At 62.2% G+C, this 17,859-nt stretch overlaps 1 protein-coding gene across 1 annotated transcript in view; it reads right to left on the bottom strand.

The window, feature by feature from the left end:
• PRKAR1B (protein kinase cAMP-dependent type I regulatory subunit beta) overlaps positions 1-17,859 on the bottom strand; it is a 72,257-nt gene that overhangs the window by 39,219 nt on the left and 15,179 nt on the right. Inside the window, exon 4 of the mRNA XM_055562173.1 lies at positions 16,914-17,005. Within this exon, the coding sequence (XP_055418148.1) occupies positions 16,914-17,005 (92 nt within the window). The remainder of the gene's footprint in view (positions 1-16,913; positions 17,006-17,859) is intronic.

Genomic DNA, 17,859 nt, shown 5'->3' with positions numbered 1-17,859 from the left:
AAACAAGCATCGTGCAGTCCCCTCCCCGGCCCGCACAACAGCTCTGGTCAGAGCCAGAGGGAGAAAGCCACCTCCCCTCTCGCCCCCAGCAAAGACTGCGTGGAAAGGCCCCTGCCTCCTGACCGACGGCCATCCTAGGGTTGTGGCCCCCTGGCCCCAGAGCCAGCGGCCAGAACCCCCGTGGCAGCCACGGTTCTGATGGAGGGAAGGTGCACGGAGGCCCCGTCAGGGCTGCGCCCACACTGCAGCTGAGCAGGGCTGCAAACACCACCACCGCCTCTGCACGGCTCAGAACCCAGGGCCGGGGAGCCCCACACGCGGCTCAGAACTCAGGGCCCGGGGAGCCCCACACGCGGCTCAGAACCCAGGGCCCGGGGAGCCCCACACGCGGCTCAGAACCCAGGGCCCAGAGGAGCCCCGCACGCGGCTCAGAACCCAGGGCCCAGAGGAGCCCCGCACGCGGCTCAGAACCCAGGGCCCGGGGAGCCCCACACGCGGCTCAGAACCCAGGGCCCGGGGAGCCCCGCACGCGGCTCAGAACCCAGGGCCCGGGGAGCCCCGCACGCGGCTCAGAACCCAGGGCCCGGGGAGCCCCGCACGCGGCTCAGAACCCAGGGCCCGGGGAGCCCCGCACGCGGCTCAGAACCCAGGGCCCGGGGAGCCCCGCACGCGGCTCAGAACCCAGGGCCCGGGGAGCCCCGCACGCGGCTCAGAACCCAGGGCCCGGGAGCCCCGCACGCGGCTCAGAACCCAGGGCCTGGGGAGCCCTGCACGCGGCTCAGAACCCAGGGCCCAGAGGAGCCCCGCACCCCGCTCAGAACCCAGTTCCCCTGGGCCCAGGGGAACCCTGCATGCAGCTCCACCTCTACAAAGGCCCACTCTGCCACGTTGGGCGTCACGACGCTTGGGGTCTAGACCCTTCCTCGAGGATTTCTTTCCAGAAGAGCTGCAGCCAACGGTCGTCCAGCAGGGCCCAAGGCAGGCAGCGGCCCCCAGACCAGGGAGAGGCGCACACGGGAGGGCGCTGGGGCCCATCTGAGGCCCAGGCCGAGGTCACGCGGCCTCCCCACCATTTGGAGAGAGGCAGGCATGGCCACCCTGCAGGCTGAGAATCCTCAGCTACACAGTGGGGTGTCCTCGCCGAGCACTGCAGAGGTGCCCCAAGCTCTGCAGCCTCAGCTGCTTCTCCCCAGCATCCCTGCACCCACCACTAGGGACCCCCGGCTCCTCCTATCACCTCCATGGGGTCCCACCCCCCCGGGATGACTCCTGAGGGCCCAGCCGGCCTGCATGGACGCCGCGCCCTGGGAACCCCAGGTCGGCGTGGGCTCAGGACGCCATCACCAACAGTGCACCGAGACCCCACATGAACGCTGACAGCCACGGAGCCCCGTCCCCACTGAGACCCCGTGTGGACCCTGACAGCCAGGACCCCATCCCTAGTGAGACCCCGTGTGGACCCTGACAGCCACGAAGCCCCGTCCCCAGTGAGACCCCGTGTGGACCCTGACAGCCACGAAGCCCCGTCCCCAGTGAGACCCCGTGTGGACCCTGACAGCCACGAAGCCCCGTCCCCAGTGAGACCCCGTGTGGACCCTGACAGCCACGAAGCCCTGTCCCCAGTGAGACCCCACATGAACGCTGATACCCACGAAGCCCCGTCCCCAGTGAGACCCCGTGTGGACCCTGACAGCCACGAAGCCCCATCCCCAGTGAGACCCCGTGTGAACCCTGGCAACCATGAAGCCCCGTCCCTGTGACCCCCACCCCGTGCAGGCCACGTCCAAGGTCAGGCATGGAAGACAGGGTCCTGGCTCCCTCCTCCTTCCTCCTCACCTCCCAAGACAGGAAATGTTTCCCAGGATAAGTGGCATCTCGCTTATTAATACAGCAGGCCTGGGGATCAATCACGAGACCCAGGCGGCCCAGGCAACTGCAGCCTCCAGACCGTGGTGGCCCGCCAGCTCCAGGACACCCCCCAGGCCTCATGGGCGGGGGACACGTGTCCTTTCCACGGCTGCTGAACCAGTCAGGGGCGGCCTCAAAGGGCCAGACGCAGGCCTGCAGCAGGCACCGCGGACGCCCCTAGCCAGGCTGGCCAGGGGGCAGTGGGGCAGGAACAGTGAGGGTGAAGCTGGCAACCACAGGTGAGCAACCTGCAGGGCTGGAGGCTGGAGGGCAGAGAGGGCAGAGAACCCAGCCGGTCACGGCACCAATGGAACCCAAGACAGCACCACACCCAACAGCCACAGAAGCATGGGCCTGCCCTTCGCTGGGGTGCCCTCCACACACGCCCCGGGGCCCAGCACAGAAAGGGCAGGGAGGCTCTGTCACCAACGGAGACGGTCCCAGGGACAACTGTAGAATGAGAGCCACTCATGGGGCAGAGCACGTGGGACCCCTGGCACAGGGTGCAGCCCCAGAGCAGCTTCATTAGGCAGCAGCCCGCGCCTGCCGGAGGCCTGGCCAGCACGCACCCCGCCGCACACGACGCCATCACAAACCACTGAGTGAACAGGTGAGCACACAGGCGCACCTGGAGCCCCGCGTTTGCAAAGGTCCCCCTCCCCTCTCCTTCCGGGTGCCGCTCAAGACTCTGTCCCTGCGTGGGCAGCGTTAGCCCCACAGAGACATGGCAGCAGACGAGGCCCAGCCTTATGGCTGCCCCCCCATCCCACACCCAGCACCCCTGGAAAGGCTGTTTCCATGCCCCGGCTCAAGTCCATCACGGCCACCTGTGTCCACCCCCACCAACAGCCCCAGGCCCCCAGTGGCCCTGGGATCCAAGGGCCAGGTGCTCAAGGTGAAGCCACCTCGGTCCACACGAGGTCAGGCCCGGGACACGCCGGCCCCTTCCCTGCCAGAATCTCACTGTGTCCGCCCACACTTGCTTTTCTCCCACAAGGTAATAAGGCCCAGGGCACGGCTGAGTCACGCTGGCTCTCCCGTGAAAGTGCCGGGGCTGGGTTCGCCTGACTCTCCCAGCCCAGCAGCCACGCCTCGGCATACTCAGCAGCGCCATGAGGACCGGGGCCATCGGGGGGCCACGGCCACCCCGTCAGGCCTGGGAGCCACAGGCCTCAGCCCTGGGCGGATCTCAACCTGGACCCTGTGGGCCACCTGGGGTGCAGGACTGGGCTTGGCGCCACGTTCAGTCCCGCCTTGATGCCCACCCGCCTCAGGCCTGGCCAGCGGCTTTCTCCTCCATGAAAGGGGCCGAGTTGCAACCAAGGAGACAACGTGAGGAGATTTATGTACCCCCCTCCCCACCACCAGCCCAGCTCTAGGATGGCCCAAGACCTAGAGCTTTCCAGACCATCTAAAAAGAGCCGCAGCATGAGCTCCAGGACACAGGTCAGACAGAAAGGTGTGTGTGTAATGAAGGGGGGAGGGCGTGAACCTGTGCACGTGGACCGACGGGCCCACTCGTCTGCTGCTCCAGCCACAGGCGAACCGGAGCGCAAAGAGCCCCCTCAGGCCATAGGAAGGAAGCTGAGTGTCCGGTGGGGACGCGAGGCACGTGAGGCTCCAGGACACACCATGCTGGTGGCGACGACCTTGAAACCATGAACTATGTTAATATTTCACATGGTTCTAAAAGCAAGCCTGAGATTTGAAAAATAATACTTACAAATCCAAGGGAAAAGAGAAAAAAGGAAGTGAAATGTGTGCCCAACTGACAGCATCAGCCCCCAAGCTGCAGACGCCTCGGGGCAGACGGAGCCAGCAGTGAACTTTCAGTGCTTCCGCCGACCTCACCGGCTGTCATTCCAAGGCCGGGGGTGTGCGTGTGCGTGCGCCCCTGTGGCAAAATGAAACAAAGAGTTCCTTCGCTGGTATCATGGACAGCTGAGATAGTCAGCATGTGGGAAAAGAGATAAAGACAAAGTTAATCTCATTACTTTAACAGGAAGGAAGGAAGGAAGCCACCCTGTAGCCCTGAATTGAAATTGGAAGAATCAATATGAACGCATGAAATACTTTATCTTAAAAACAGTCCTGGTTCTGTCTGCAGAAAAAGCCCAGCAACAAGGACAGAGCAAAGCAGTGACTCCCCCCAGAACGTGGTCTCTACACAGAGCCTCCCACCAAGAGGAAGAAAACGTACAAGACGAGCCAGCCACCTCGCGAAGTACCAGAAAGCAAGGAAAATGAGAAAAACGACGCGGTCGCACCAGAGGACGCTGGAGCTTCACGAAGAGGGAGCGACGGCCACAGAGCGGCTGTTCAGGCGCCGCGGATAACATCTGCAGTGGACGAAACACCTGCGTGGACTCAAGCCGGGGGCCTGGGGAGGGACGGTGAGCAGGGTGGACGCGGCTCCAGGAGCCAGAAGTGACGAGGGTCCACAAGGGGCAGGGCTGAAGTGATGAGGGTCCGCAAGGGGGCTCAAGGCGTGCCGCTGACCCGGCCCGGGGTCTGGCCATCCACGCCCTGCCCTGTCACAGCCACAGACCTGCAGATGTGCTGGGTTCCACGCTCTGTATCCCCACGGTCCATGGCCAGAGATCGTGTGCTGGGTTCCATGGCCCATGGATCTTCCTAAGCTGTGCTGAAACCCGAATGTGCTCTTTCCTGAGTGGACAGATCTGCGCCTGGGCACTGTGGGGCCCGTCCTCCCTCGTGGGCTTTGTCCACAAGTCCCCGTGGCCTCTGGATGGCTGCAGGCAAGGAGGGAGCCCGAGGCAGGTGCCTCAGGGCAGGGACAGGATACCCCAGCCTCTCCCAGGCCCCAAGGCTCTCCTCTCCCCACCCCAAGTGCAGCCACACCAGAGTCACCCCACTCAAAGCCCCACCATTTCCACCCACGCCCTGGCCAGGCTCCAAGGCCATCAGCACAGAGCGTGCGGAGCGGCCAGCCTCTGGCCTCTGCCTCCCATTTCAAAGGCTTCCTCCTCCATGACGTTCTCACTCCCACCACAGAGGTCACAGTCCACAGAGGTCACAGTCCACGGAGGCCACAGTCCAGAGACGACAGTCACAGAGGCACGGTCCACAGATCACAGAGGCCACTGTCCACAGACCACTGAGCCACAGTCCACAGAATGGACACTCACACAGGGCGTGGTCCACAGAAGGCATGGTCCACAGACCACTGAGGCCACAGCCCACGGAGGGGACAGCCCACTTAGGACGTGGTCCACAGAGGCCATGGCCCACGGAGGCTGCGGTCCACAGAGGCCACGGTCCACGGAGGCGCTGGGCCAGACGTATGTGGACAAACCAGGGGCCCCAATACCCTCAGAGAACAGGGACCCGAGAGGGGCCGCCACACTGAGGACCCGACCCCGCTGCCCCCTGACCCCTGACCCCGTGGGCTGCTCCCTGGGGCACTGGGACCCCCCGGGATGCTGTCCTACGAACAGCTTCAGAGAAACAGCCTCTCCCCCACCCCGTGATGGCTGCAGGGGCCCTGGGAGCAGGTGGACAGAGGGACGAGCAGAAAGAGAGGACCCTCGGTCTTCTGGGGCACAATGAGGCAACATGGGAGGCGGATGGGCCTGGGAGCCAGGCAGAGGGTCCACCTCATGGCTCTCTGACCAGCCGAGGGCCTGGCCAGCCAACCGCTGGGCCTCATCCCATCACCTGCAAACGGGGCAACAGACAGACGCGAGGCGCCAGCACTGGACCCAGCAGGCGGCACAGCCCCGCCGGCCCTGAGCGCCACGTCCAGCCGCGGTGGCAGCACACTCACCGAGGCCCAGGCTCCTCCGGGGGGCTGGGGGCTGTGGCTGGCCCCCCACCCCACCTGCAGCAGGCTCTAAGCTGAGCCGACACCCGCCCTCGCCAACGCTGGAGCACAGTGACCCCAGGTGGCCGGCCCTGCCCACGGGGACGCCCTTGTGGTGGTCAGCACCTCCCCAGAGAGGGCATCTCAGAGGCCACCCAGGGTGCCAGTGGTGACGCCATGAAGACCCCCAGGACCCCACCCAGCCCCTAAGCCCTGGGGGCCACTAACTGGCCCTCCACTTCCATAACTCTGCCACCGTGAGAATGTCACTTAAACGGTGTCCCGCAGGATGGAAGCTCGAGGGCTGGCTTCACTCCTCAGCAAGCTCCCTGGAGGCTCACCCCGCCCGCCGTGTGTGCGAGCAGCTCGTCCCCTTTTTTGGCCGGCCGCTCTCCCACGGCACGGTGCCCAAGCTTATTTATCCACTCGCCCGCTGAGGGATACCTGGGTTGTTTCCAGTTTCGGGCTTTTACAAAGAAAGCTGCTATGACAAGTTAATGTACAGGTTTTCACGTGAACATAATTTTCCATTTCTCTGGGATAAATGCCCAAGAGTGCAATTGCTGGTCACACGGCAGTTACATGGTCAGTTTTCTAAGAACCTACTCATGTTTTCCAGGCTGTTATGGCTGCCATTCCCAGCAGCAACGGACGAGGGCCCAGCTCCTCCGCGTCCGCACCTGCGGATTTCACTCTGACCTTCCCGATGGGCGTGGACCGACGGTCTCCTGGGGTCTGCTCTGCATTTCCCTGCTGCCCGAGGAGCTGGGCATCTCCCAGGGCTCGTTCTCTATCCCAGGGTCCTCTGGTCGAGCGTCTCTTCGACTCTCTGTCCAATTTCTAACTGGACTCCTTGGTTTTTGTGTTGTTGAATCGACAAAGATCTTTACATGTTCTAGATACCAGTCCTCGTTTAGATGTGAATCGGCAGCTTGTCCTTCATCCCACGTGCCTCATGCTGGCCCCTCCAGAGGAGAAGGTCACTGGAGATGGTGTATCCGCTGACCCTGCATCGCGGGCAGCACCCGAGTGCATACAGGCCCCAAGCAGACACAGGATAAAAGCCTTGGGGCGGTTATCTCCAGAAAGCCCTGAGTTCCTTGGCGTGGCCCACTTTCATTTAAACTTCACTCCTACACCCAGATAAAGAGCCCCTTGTGTGCTTAGCCGCAAAGGAACTCTTCCCCTAACTAGTCCCAGAGGCACCAGCAGAGGTCGGAGAACACGGCTCACATAACAGAGACCATCTGGAGCTCTTGTCCTGCTCCTGGGGGGGCACACGCTGAGCTGTGACCGACAGGCTGTCCCCCGGGGGTCAGGGCTGGCAAGCCCCGGCCTGAAGCCCAGAGCCCTCTGTGCCCCTCTGCCGCAGGGGTGTCCAGGGGTAGGACCCCTGGCCCCTCCTGGCCAGCCCCGCCCTGCCACCCGCCTCCGCTGCCCACCGGAGCCCCGGGGCCTCCACAGCCAGTCCACGCCGCTGGGAACCCAGTCTTCTTCACGAGAGCATGGAAAAGGATGAACACTGCAGGATCTGTTTGCCAAGAGAAGTGAGAACTTGTCCACCGAGAACTGCAGGAGCCTGCCACGAAGGTGCAGATCCGGAGAAACGGAGACACACTCCTGTCCGTCGCTGAGAAGCCTCGATGCCGACAAGATGCCAGTTCTGTGTCAAACCGATCTACAAATTCAACGCGGGCTTTCAAAATAGAAAGTTATCTAAAATTCATATGGAAACGCAAAGGCCCTAAAATAGCCCAGACGATTCTGCAAAGGAAGAATGAAGTGAGAGGATTTACATGACCTGATTTCCAAACTCACTGTGGAGCCATGCCCGTCAAGAATGTGGGGCTGGTGTGATGACATGGCACACGGATCGTGGGACAGAACCCAGAGCCCAGAAATGAACCCTCACCCTGATGGCCAGTTGATTATCAACAAGGCGCCAAGACACGTCCATGAGGAAGTAACAATGTCTTTGGCGAGTGGAGCTGGACACCCGGACATCCACATAACCAACCACCCAGCCTCAGACCCTGACCTCACGGCACACATGGTAACTCAGAGTGGGTCACAGACCTCAATGGGAGGGCTAAAAAGACAAAACTTTTAGAAGAAAACGTAAGTCTTTGTTAATGTGCTTTAGGCAAAGTTCTTAGATTGAAAACAACAGAAGCTCGATTCTTGAAAGAAAAGACAGATAAACTGGACTTTAAAAGACTCGTTGGGCTTCCCCGGTGGCTCAGGGGTAGACTCTGCCTGCCAACACAGGGGACACAGGCTCCAGTCCTGGTCCAGGAAGATCCCACAAACTTCGGAGCAACCAAGCCTGTGCTCTAGAGCCCGAGCAGCACCGGTGCTGAGCCCACAGGCTGCGACTACTGAAGCCCCTGCGCCCGACAGCTCGTGCTCTGCAAAGGGAGGAACCACCGCAGTGAGAAGCCCGAACGACAGAAGCAGAGAGAGCCCCGCTCTCCACAGCTAGAGGGGCAAGTGCAGCAGCCTGGCCCAGACATCCCGTTAGGAATCTACCCAAGAGGGTGGACACGTGTTTGCACACAGACGCGTACACGTGTGTTCACAGGCCCGTGAGCCCCTGCCCAACTCCAGCAGCCCTGGGAGGCTGTCACCCAGCCCAATTGGCCTCGGGTCCGCACGGGGCCGACCAGGGGGGCATGCAGGGGATGGACCAGGGCACGGAGATGCTCAACAGGACTGAGACGACGGCTCTGGAGCCCAAGACAGCCCTGATCTGACAAGGAAGCTCTAAGTCCTGCTCCCGCCGCCAATCCAGGCTCCAATCCAGGCTCCCGACTCAACCCTGGGTAGGCACCAGGCCATCTGCGAGCAGACACATGTCTAGGGAAGGACAGAATGGGCCAGTGGAGCCCAGGTTCACACTGGACAGACAAGACTGGGGCCCGAGGCCTGGCTCAAGGGACCCTTCATCACCACGAGCCCAGCTCACGGGAACGTGAAAGGAATAGTTCCAGTGCTTCCGGACAGATGAGGGGAGAATATGAGCTTGCGGTGAAGGGCCGCCCCAGTCTCCTGACAGCTCCCCCCGGACACCCAGCAGGCCGGGTCAGTCAAGCTCATGAGGCCGGATCGCACCTGCCCACCAGCACCTGTGCCCTTGAGACCACACAAGCTTGGAGCCTGCAGCGCCCCCTGCTCCTCCCCACCGCTCTGCCACCCCGCTCCGCCACCCCCGCTCCGCCATCCCCGCTCCGCCGCCCCCAGCTCCGCCCCCCCAGTCCATCAGCCCAGCTGGACCACACCGACGTGCCCACTGTGCCCTCCAGCAGCCGTCCACCGTCCTCCCCTGCGGCCTACCTGACCAGCCACCCCGGCGGCCCCGACCTGGTCCCCTAACGATAAGGTCCTTCAATGCAGCTGCACACACTGTCCTTAAACATAGGAAACACTTCAAATGTCTCCACAGGGAAGAATTTCTGGCCTACTGTAACAGCTGAAACTGCTGTGTCATTCTTTTAAGCACAGACCGTGAAATAAAAATCCACAGCTTCAAGTGTGCCGTCTTGTCTGGGCAAAGGGACGCCCACTCCACTGTGAGAGCTGATTTCTAGGCGCGTCTGGGACGAGACCAGTGTTTGAATCCAGAAAGCATGAGGATGGCCCTCCCCAGGGAGGGCAGCGCTGCCCCTCGTGGGCCCAGCAGGGGAGAAATGCAGATGATGGGAGACCCGCGCTCTGCTTGAGCTGGCCGTCCACCTTCCGGCTCTCGGACCCCTGCCTCCTGGCTCTCAAGCCTTGGACCAGCTCCCTGCACTCCACGGGTGGACAACGGCACACAGAGCTCCCCAGCCTCCACAACCCCAAGAGCCCCCAGCATTAAGCGTCCTCAGACGCGTCTATGTCTTCCTGGTTCCGTGTCTCTGGGGGAGCCTGGTGTACCACGCGGACTGCACACCCGCCAGCTCTTTAAATAGGAAATAGATATAAAAAGGCCTCTTGGCTGGGAGTGCTGCACTGTTCCTCTCCCCTTGAATGGACATTTCTACTCTTTTCCCTAGAACTTACCTTAGTGTAAAAACATCTACATTTAAAGATATTTCATCGACCTCCCTGACATGCTGTCCTGAGAGAAACACGTGACTCGAAGACTTTAAGTATTAAAATCCTCCTTCAAGATTGAGGGTTTTTTTTAATTATTGGCATGGAGCTGATTAAAAATAAATACATTAGATTATGATAAATATTACATTGAAAAGATAGAACTGTTTCTGAAATGCAGCATTTAAAATATTGGGATGATGCTGGTTCACAGCGCCTCATTACAAGCAACCTGCTTGTCCCGATGTTCGGCAGCCCAAGGCCCCGGGGCACACTGCAGTCAGGGGAAACCTGGGATGGCAGCTGGGCGTCCCCCGCCCCCGAATGACAGAGGCTGATCTTAAGGAGGACAGGGAGAGACTGGCCCCCCGGCAGGCCAGTCCCAGAGCTCGGAGCCAGAGACCAACACCGTGTCTGAGCAGCCCCAGAAGGCTCGCACAGGGGCCAGCGGGCCAGGACCACGGCCCTGACTGTCCCTCTGACCCGTGCACTTTCCAGGTTTGGGTTACGCAGCCCCTCCTCCAAGAGCCCCCCACCAGCCGCCAGGCCCCGCAGAGACCGCTCCCACCCCACTCAGGCGCATCTCCCAAGCACCCTTCTCCCCTGCCGCCTGCTCACCACCCTAGGACAGCACTGGACACCTGCTGGACGGACGGGCGCGTGGGAGTGAGCTCCTGCCTCGGGACCAAGGCTTTCCTGCCTTCAAGGGCAGGCAGAACATTCCTGAAGCTCCAGAGGTTACGTCGCTGGCTGGCAAACAGCAAGGCCAGGAGAAATCCAAGGTCACCGGGCCCAGCCGCGCTCCCCACCCCCGCTGCCGGAGGTCTTAGCTGCCTCCGGTTGGCAGAGCAGCCCTGAGCATCACCACGTGTCTGGGCCAGGAGCTCAGGGGCCGGGGCTCACAGCCCACACAGGCCCTGCTGCCTCCCTGGGCTCCTCCCCCAAGCGGCCCCCCTGGACTTGCGTGTGGCCACATTGGGGGTCCCCAGTGGGGAGCGGGGAACAGCCCTGTGGGCCAGCTGGCCTGGCCAAGTGAGGACCATGTGCCGGCTGCTTCACCCTGAGCCCTGGGCCTCCCCACCTATAAAATGGACAGAAATCAACACGCACAGGGTCACCATGAGACCTGGATGGAATCGGGGTGTCAGGTACCAGAGGGTGGCGCGAATGAAGGTCTGGCGCACACAGGGTCAACACCAGCCGCATCCCCCTCGCAGGGACCCAAGACACCGAACCCTTTGCAGAGCCCTTGGCTCTGTGGGCCCCTCAGGGGTCCCACAAACACCCCCATAGAACACCCCTCCAGAGCGCTTGCAGGAGGCACCCCCGCCACACTAAGGTCCCGGCATGGGGCTCGCAGCGCCACCCCCCCACCACCTCGAGAGGCTGAGCTGGGGGCCCAGCCGAAAACCTGAGGGGCTCCCAGGGTCGCCCCTAGGCCTGCTCTGTGGCCATCGTGTGCAGCCCTGGCTCTGACGTGGGTCCCGCCCACGGGCCCAGCCGTGTGCCGTCTGCGCTCGACCAGCCGCCTTCAGGGTGGGGCTCCTTCACGGCACTCGAGGGAGAGGCTGGGAACAGCCGGGAGCCCCCATCCCCCGGACAAGCCGCGCTTTCCTCTTGGTCCACTGAGGATCTAGGCTACCTCGCCTGGCTGCATCTTGGGAGGGGACAGCTGGTTCACACGTGTCCTTCAGAAAAAGCAACAGTTGCTAAGAGTCGGGCAAACAAAGAGACGCTGTGACTCCGGGAACAGCTGTGGGGAGGATGCACCGTGTCCATCAGCTGCTCGCCCCTGATTTTCACGCCGTCGGAAACGGAGCGCTTTAACTCTTTGGCGCCCTGGGGTCTTCCTGCCCCGGTAATGTCCTGGGTTCCTTGCAGCTTGACTGTGGACCCAAGTCCATGAACGTGGCAAGGCTGAGCCGGCAGGGCTGGGGAGTGGGGTCAGGGGGTGGGCCAGGCCCGGGGGACAGGAGCTGCCCTACCCTCCAGGTGCAGGACTCTCGGGGGCTGCTCTGGGGGTGGGCGGACGTGGCCTCAGAGGGCCTCATGCGCTCGGGGACCCTCGCCTCAGGGATGTGGACAGGGCCGTGTGCCCGCACCCCCACCTGACAAACGGGGCAGGCGGTCTGCGTCTGCAGAGGCGAGACAGGCCCCGGGCGGCCGGTGATCCCACGGCCGGCTCAGGTGCTCCCTGTGCAGTGACAGGGCTCAGGAGTGGAGCCAGGGCCCCGGGGTCCCTAAGTCCAGGGATTGCGTCATCACTGTGGGGGGGCCGGGGCCAGCTCCCCAGCAGGCGCACCCCGCAGGGCCCCTCCTTTCCAGACAGATGGCCCTACTCCGCACCTCTCTGGGCCTTGGGGACCCATGGCCTGCTGGCACTTCAAATCACGTTAGGGGGCGACTGTCAGGGGACGTCCACAGTGGCCTGGCGGGCGTGCGCAGACCCGTGGCCGCGTCCTGGAGGCCTCTCGCCGTCGGACTCCAGCAGCTGTCACGGCGGCGCCGGGCAAGGAGACCACGGGCGAGGCCAGCAGAAGGCTCGGGGCCGGCAGTGCGGTCACGGCAGGAAGCAGGTCAGCCCGGTGGTCTCACCGCACCCACGGCCCGAATCACCCCCCAGGCCGTGGGGGGCCGTGGGGGTGTGGGGGGTGTGGGGGCCGTGGGGGTGGGGTGTGGGGGCATTGGGGGGTGTGGGGGCGTTGGGGACGTGGGGGGTGTGGGGTCCATGGGGGTGCGTGGGGGTGTGGGGGGCCATGGGGGCATGGGGGGCGTGGGGTCATGGGGGGCCGTGGGCAGCCTGCTTGCCGTCCCCAGGGCCCATATCACTGCCGGTGCGGCCCTTAAAAGATGCGCCCATGAGGCCTGCCGCCCGCAGTCTGGCTCGGAGCACCCCGGGACACGGGCGCCAGAGCCCTGGGCCCAGGCCCACAGACCACGGACCCACGCGCTGGGCCACACGGCCCGGATGTGCTGCCTGGAGGTGTCCTCGGCCCAGAGCCCGGCCTCGCGTGTTAAAGCCGTCAAGCAGCTTCTCGGACAAGGTCCTGCCTCCTCGAGATGCTAGCGTTGTTTTTCAGTTTTGTTTTTAAGGTCGCCTGACTGGGAGGCAGCGCACAGCCCGAGCTGGAGCCAGGCTGGGGGCAGGGGACACAGCAGCACAGCCCGCCCCACGCTGCGCCGCCTGGCGACGTGGCCGCGCGTGTGCTTTTCCCATCACCTGGGGGCCAGGCCAGTCTGCAGACAAACAAGCTGCAGAGATGCGCAGGTGGGCGGGAGACACACAGCTGCGTGTCCGGGAGCGCAGGCGGAGGCCGGCCTTGATGAGAGCTGCAGAGAGCACACCCCGCCGCCAGCGCGGCCGCCCCGCGGTCAGAGGCTCATCCGCCCGTCTGGGGGCTCCAGGGATGAGGAGGCCCTCACCCGGGGCCCGATACACAGAGGCCGCGGCCGGACCCCTGCCCCCAGCACAAGCACACAGGGCTTCCTGGTTCTCTCTGGTGCTCCCAAGACCTAGCAGGGCAGGGCCAGCTCCCTGCGCCCCCAGGGCCCCGGGACAGCAGCCCCCCGATCACAGGGCAGCGCCTGGGCCACCACCTTCCTCTCGTCACAGGCGTGTGACCCTGTGAGCCGTCACCCAGGAGAGGGCAGGGCAGGGCTGCGGAGCCCCCGAGGCGTGCGCCGGGACCCAGCTCTGGCGGGTGCTGTGGTTTGACCAAGAGACACTCTCCTTCTCTTAGACCGAAGCCTGCACACAGCCTTCCCTGCTCTCCCCGTGGGTGGACCTCCACACAAGCTGGAATCGCCGGTGGGAGCCACGACGCCCAGCCCACGACCATGGGGTGGCCTGTGTCACCTCTGAGGTCAGCGGGGGGGCTGCGGAGCAGCAGCGTCCCCCCAGGGTCTGCCTTCAGGGATGTGCCAGTGGCTCTCTCCCCAGGGAAGAAGAGGGAGCGGCAGGCCGCCTGCTCATCAGGGCTCTCCAGACGCTCCGCGCATTTCAGGGTACGGGCGGCACGCACCAGGCCACGGGCGAGCAGAGACGGAGCCGTGAAGCCCCACGTCCACCAAGCTGGGAAGAGCAAAGACGCTGGGCACCACGAGGAGCCATCACGGGGAAGGTCAGGAAACGTACCTTTCCCACCCACGCCCCCTGGACCCGCTTCCTGAGCTGTCGACTCATCTCCTCGAGGCCGTGGCCAGAAACGGGGGCCCATGCGGGCTCTGATCTGGAAAGTGAGTTTTCCTCTGAGCAAAACAAAAGATCTGAAGCAGACACACCCTGTGGAAAGCTTTCTTTCCAAGCCAGCCTCGCAAAGAGGAATTTTAATCCAACCATCTGCTTCCTCCACTTCTTGTCCACCTGGCTCTCAGACACAGAAAAGTCAGAGGCAGAGGGACACTCGCGGCTCTGGAAATTTAGGGTCAAGAGCAAAGGACCCACCCCCACCCACCCAGATGCTTCCCAGACATACGCTGCCAGAAACCGCCCGGAGGAGTCCCGCTCAACTGCCTCGGCCCTAAGCTTAAGGCTTCGCTGCACCAGCCGCTGCCTTGGGCTGGCAGGGCCGTGAAAGGGCAGGACCTGCAGAGAAGCCTTGCAATTCTGAGCCCAAACCCTTCTGTTCTGGGCAGAAGAGTCCAGGCTGCAGAGCTGCTCAGCAGCTACCAGGGAAGCCGGTGAACTGAGCCCAGGTGTCAGCAGTTATCAGAGAAATGACGCCCTCTCATCTCAAACGTGGTATCAGGTCATCGCACCCGGGGTGCCTGGCACAGGGAAGTCGACTCAGCGGAGGGAGAGGGGGTTTGGGGTTGACTATGAGGTCCACCCCCGCGTCCACCCTCCACGGGTCTGCGAGGAGCCACAGAGCAGAGTGAGAGGGCAGCCCACAACACTAGGGAGGACTGAGTGGGGCGGGCAGTCCCGGGAGGGGGGACTGGCCCCATGGGTGTCTGAAGACCGAGCCTCTCCAATGCCAACCTCCCACCTGCTCTGGGAAGCGGCCTCGTCCCCATGCTGGGGGCCAGGAGGGACCAACCCCAAACTCAGGTCTCCTGGACACTCCGACCGCCTTCCTGGGCGACCAGCCAGCACAACGTACCACAAGCCTGAAAACCCAGCCTGGCACCTGGCTAGTGCCGCCACACTCCTCTGGGAGCCGACCCTGCAGAAGACCACTCCTCAGGCTCCACCCCTGACACAGGAGAGACGGCCCAGCGACCTCGGTCTCCACCGAAGCCCTTAACACAGAGAGAAGTCCCAGCGACCTTGGTGAGGACAGTGGTGGACAAACCAACCCACCCCTCGGTGGAGCAATAGGCCCACAACCAGACAGGGGTCACAGGGGAGGCCCCCAGGCCCGTGTCACAGAACATCCATGTGTCCCGTCCAGCTCCACACAACACGCACACGGGCAGTGGCCTGCAGGGACCCCCCCAGGCTGCAGCAAGTGGTCACTGTGGGGAGGGGGTTGCAAAGAGGCCTTCTTAGGATTTCCCTAGTGCCACAGTGGATAAGCATCTGCCTGCCGATGCAGGGGACACGGCTTCAGTCCCTGGTCTGGGAAGAGTCCACGTTCCACGGACAACTGATCCATGGACTAGACCCCAAGCTCCGCACCAGGGAGAGCCACAGCGGTGAGAAGCCCAGACGCTCTGCCCCGAGGACCCCCGCTCTGCGCAACTACAGGAAAACCTGTGCACAGCACGAAGGCCCAGTGCAATCAAAGATGAACAAATAAAATCAGTTTTTCAAAAGCTGTCATTATTAAAAAAACAAAGAGGTCTTCTCCCTTCATTCTGTTCACCGTTTGTACGTCCTTCATGGACTGTTCTCAAAATGTGCTCAATGAGTCTAATGAATCAGTTTGCCAAGAATGGGGGGAAAAGGAATATTTTTTAGAAAAAGGAAATTTCTAAACATCATTCGCTCTTTGATTCACATTATGGAGTTTATCTTAAAAAAACAGGCAAATACTTTCAACGAGCCTCTGAGGACAGGCACGTCATCAAAACACTGCATGTCCTAAAAAATGCAGGAGCCAGGGAAGGAGAGCAGCCACGTGACGCGGCCCCCAAAGCATGCCTAGCAGAAGCTGTGCAAGCAGATGCTGCTCTCCTCGTGGGTGTGAGGCTCCGCCGGGGCATCCTCCCACTCTGCGCAGGGTCAGCTGTGTGCAGAGTCAACCCTGAAGGATTGCGCCCAATACCCCAGGGACCCTCTCACCCGGGCGCCGGGACGCAAAACGTCCCAGCTTTCCCTACTATTTACATCTTCCCTGGTGGCTCAGAGGTTAAAGCATCTGCTCCCAATGCGGGAGACCTGGGTTCGATCCCTGGGTCGGGAAGATCCCCTGGAGAAGGAAATGGTAACCCACTCCGGTATTCTTGCCTGGAGAATCCCATGGACGGAGAAGCCTGGTAAGCTACAGTCCACCGGGTCGCAAACAGTCAGACACAACTGAGCAACTTCACTTACTTACTTACTTACTTACATGGTCTCAATTCTCAGGCAAAGCACCCCAGCGCCTTCAGGACTCTTGGACCCCTCCCTGAAGTAACCTGCACCACCACCCCACACCCACCCCCTGGGGTCACCTGTACCCCCATATCCACCCCCTGGGTCACCCGCACCCCCACACCCACCCCCTGGGTCACCCGCACCCCCACACCCACCACCTGGGGTAACCGCACCCCCACGCGCCCCCTGGGGTCACTCGCACCCTTGCTCTACATCTGCCCCCTGGGGTCACCTGCACTCTCACCCCATGTCCGCCCCCTGGGGTCACCTGCACCCTCGCCCCACGTCCGCCCCCGAGGCCCTTCCCACCAGTGCTGCCCGTCTCCCAGCTCAGCCACACCCTCTCAGGCCCCCATGCCGCGTGCACAGACGTGCTTTCCGCCCGCAGCCCCAGGAGACAGTGCATTTGGGCCTCTGCAAGCAGACAAGGCGTCTTTCTGTGACAAGGCTGGCCTGCAGGCACTTCCGATCCTGACCCAGATTTGGGAGGCAGCCCAGGTGCAAACGGCGCTTCATTTCTGGAGGCCACCCCCACCCGTGAGCCTGTGCTCCCAAAACTGGCATTCCGCCAGCACCCCCAACTCCTACCTCCGCTCGTTGTCGTCCAGGTGAGAGAAGAGCACGTTCTTGGAGATGGCCTTGGCCAGCGCCGTCATGGTCTTATAGTCCTTGGGGATGACCTGCGGGGAGGCCAGGTGAAGTCAGACCGGCAGCATCCCAGGGCCGAGCCCAGGGCCTGAACCTGCCAGCCTCCAGGTACCTGCTAGACCCCGAGAAATGCTGCTGCCCAGCCTTCAAAATGTGTCTACCAGTGATGGTGGACAGAAAACTTGAAATGCTAGCTGAGTGCCACAACTTTTTGAAATTTAAAAAGTAAAGAAGACACAAGGAGCTGAGAGTGACTCAAAGTTGGCCTAAGACCATGAACTCAGGATCTTGGTGGACAGGCGCTGGCGGCCGTCAGAGCCTCTAAAAGACACTACAGACCTCCAGGTCCCTGGATTATGATGCCTTTTTAAATTTTCTTTATTTCTTTGGCTTTTTTCAGGTAATAAGTACTTACTGAAATATTTGAAAACTGGGGGAACAAAAGATAACTTGACCCAAGACTGGCTCCACACTTCCAGGTGGTGATGGAGGGGCCCGGTGGGGGTCTGGACCCAGTTGGCCAAAATGTGGGTAAAAACCCATCCCCATGCCCTCCAGGACCAGCCCACGGAGCTCACGATGTGTCCCGTTGGTGACCAGCACCAGCATCTCCAACGCCAAGGTTCTTCCCTTAAAGACACCAAGGGGAACTTCCCCGGTGGTCCAATAGTTAAGAACCCGCCTCACAATGCAGGGAAGTGGGTTTGATCCCTGGTCAGGGGATTAACGTCCCACAAGCCAAGGAGCAGCTGAATCCTGATGCCACAGCTACTGAGTCCATGCGTGGCAACTACAGCCCGAAGCAGCTCAATAAAGAAACGTTGTCTTTAAAAAGGACACCGAGGGGAAGGCTGACTGTGCCGTGACACGGCCCCGCCTCGGCTCA

The sequence above is a fragment of the Bubalus kerabau genome, chromosome 23, assembly GCF_029407905.1.
Source record: "Bubalus kerabau isolate K-KA32 ecotype Philippines breed swamp buffalo chromosome 23, PCC_UOA_SB_1v2, whole genome shotgun sequence".
NCBI lineage: Eukaryota > Metazoa > Chordata > Mammalia > Artiodactyla > Bovidae > Bubalus > Bubalus kerabau.
The sequence above is the reverse complement of the archived record's forward strand: the minus strand, read 5'-3'. Positions and strand labels throughout refer to the sequence as shown.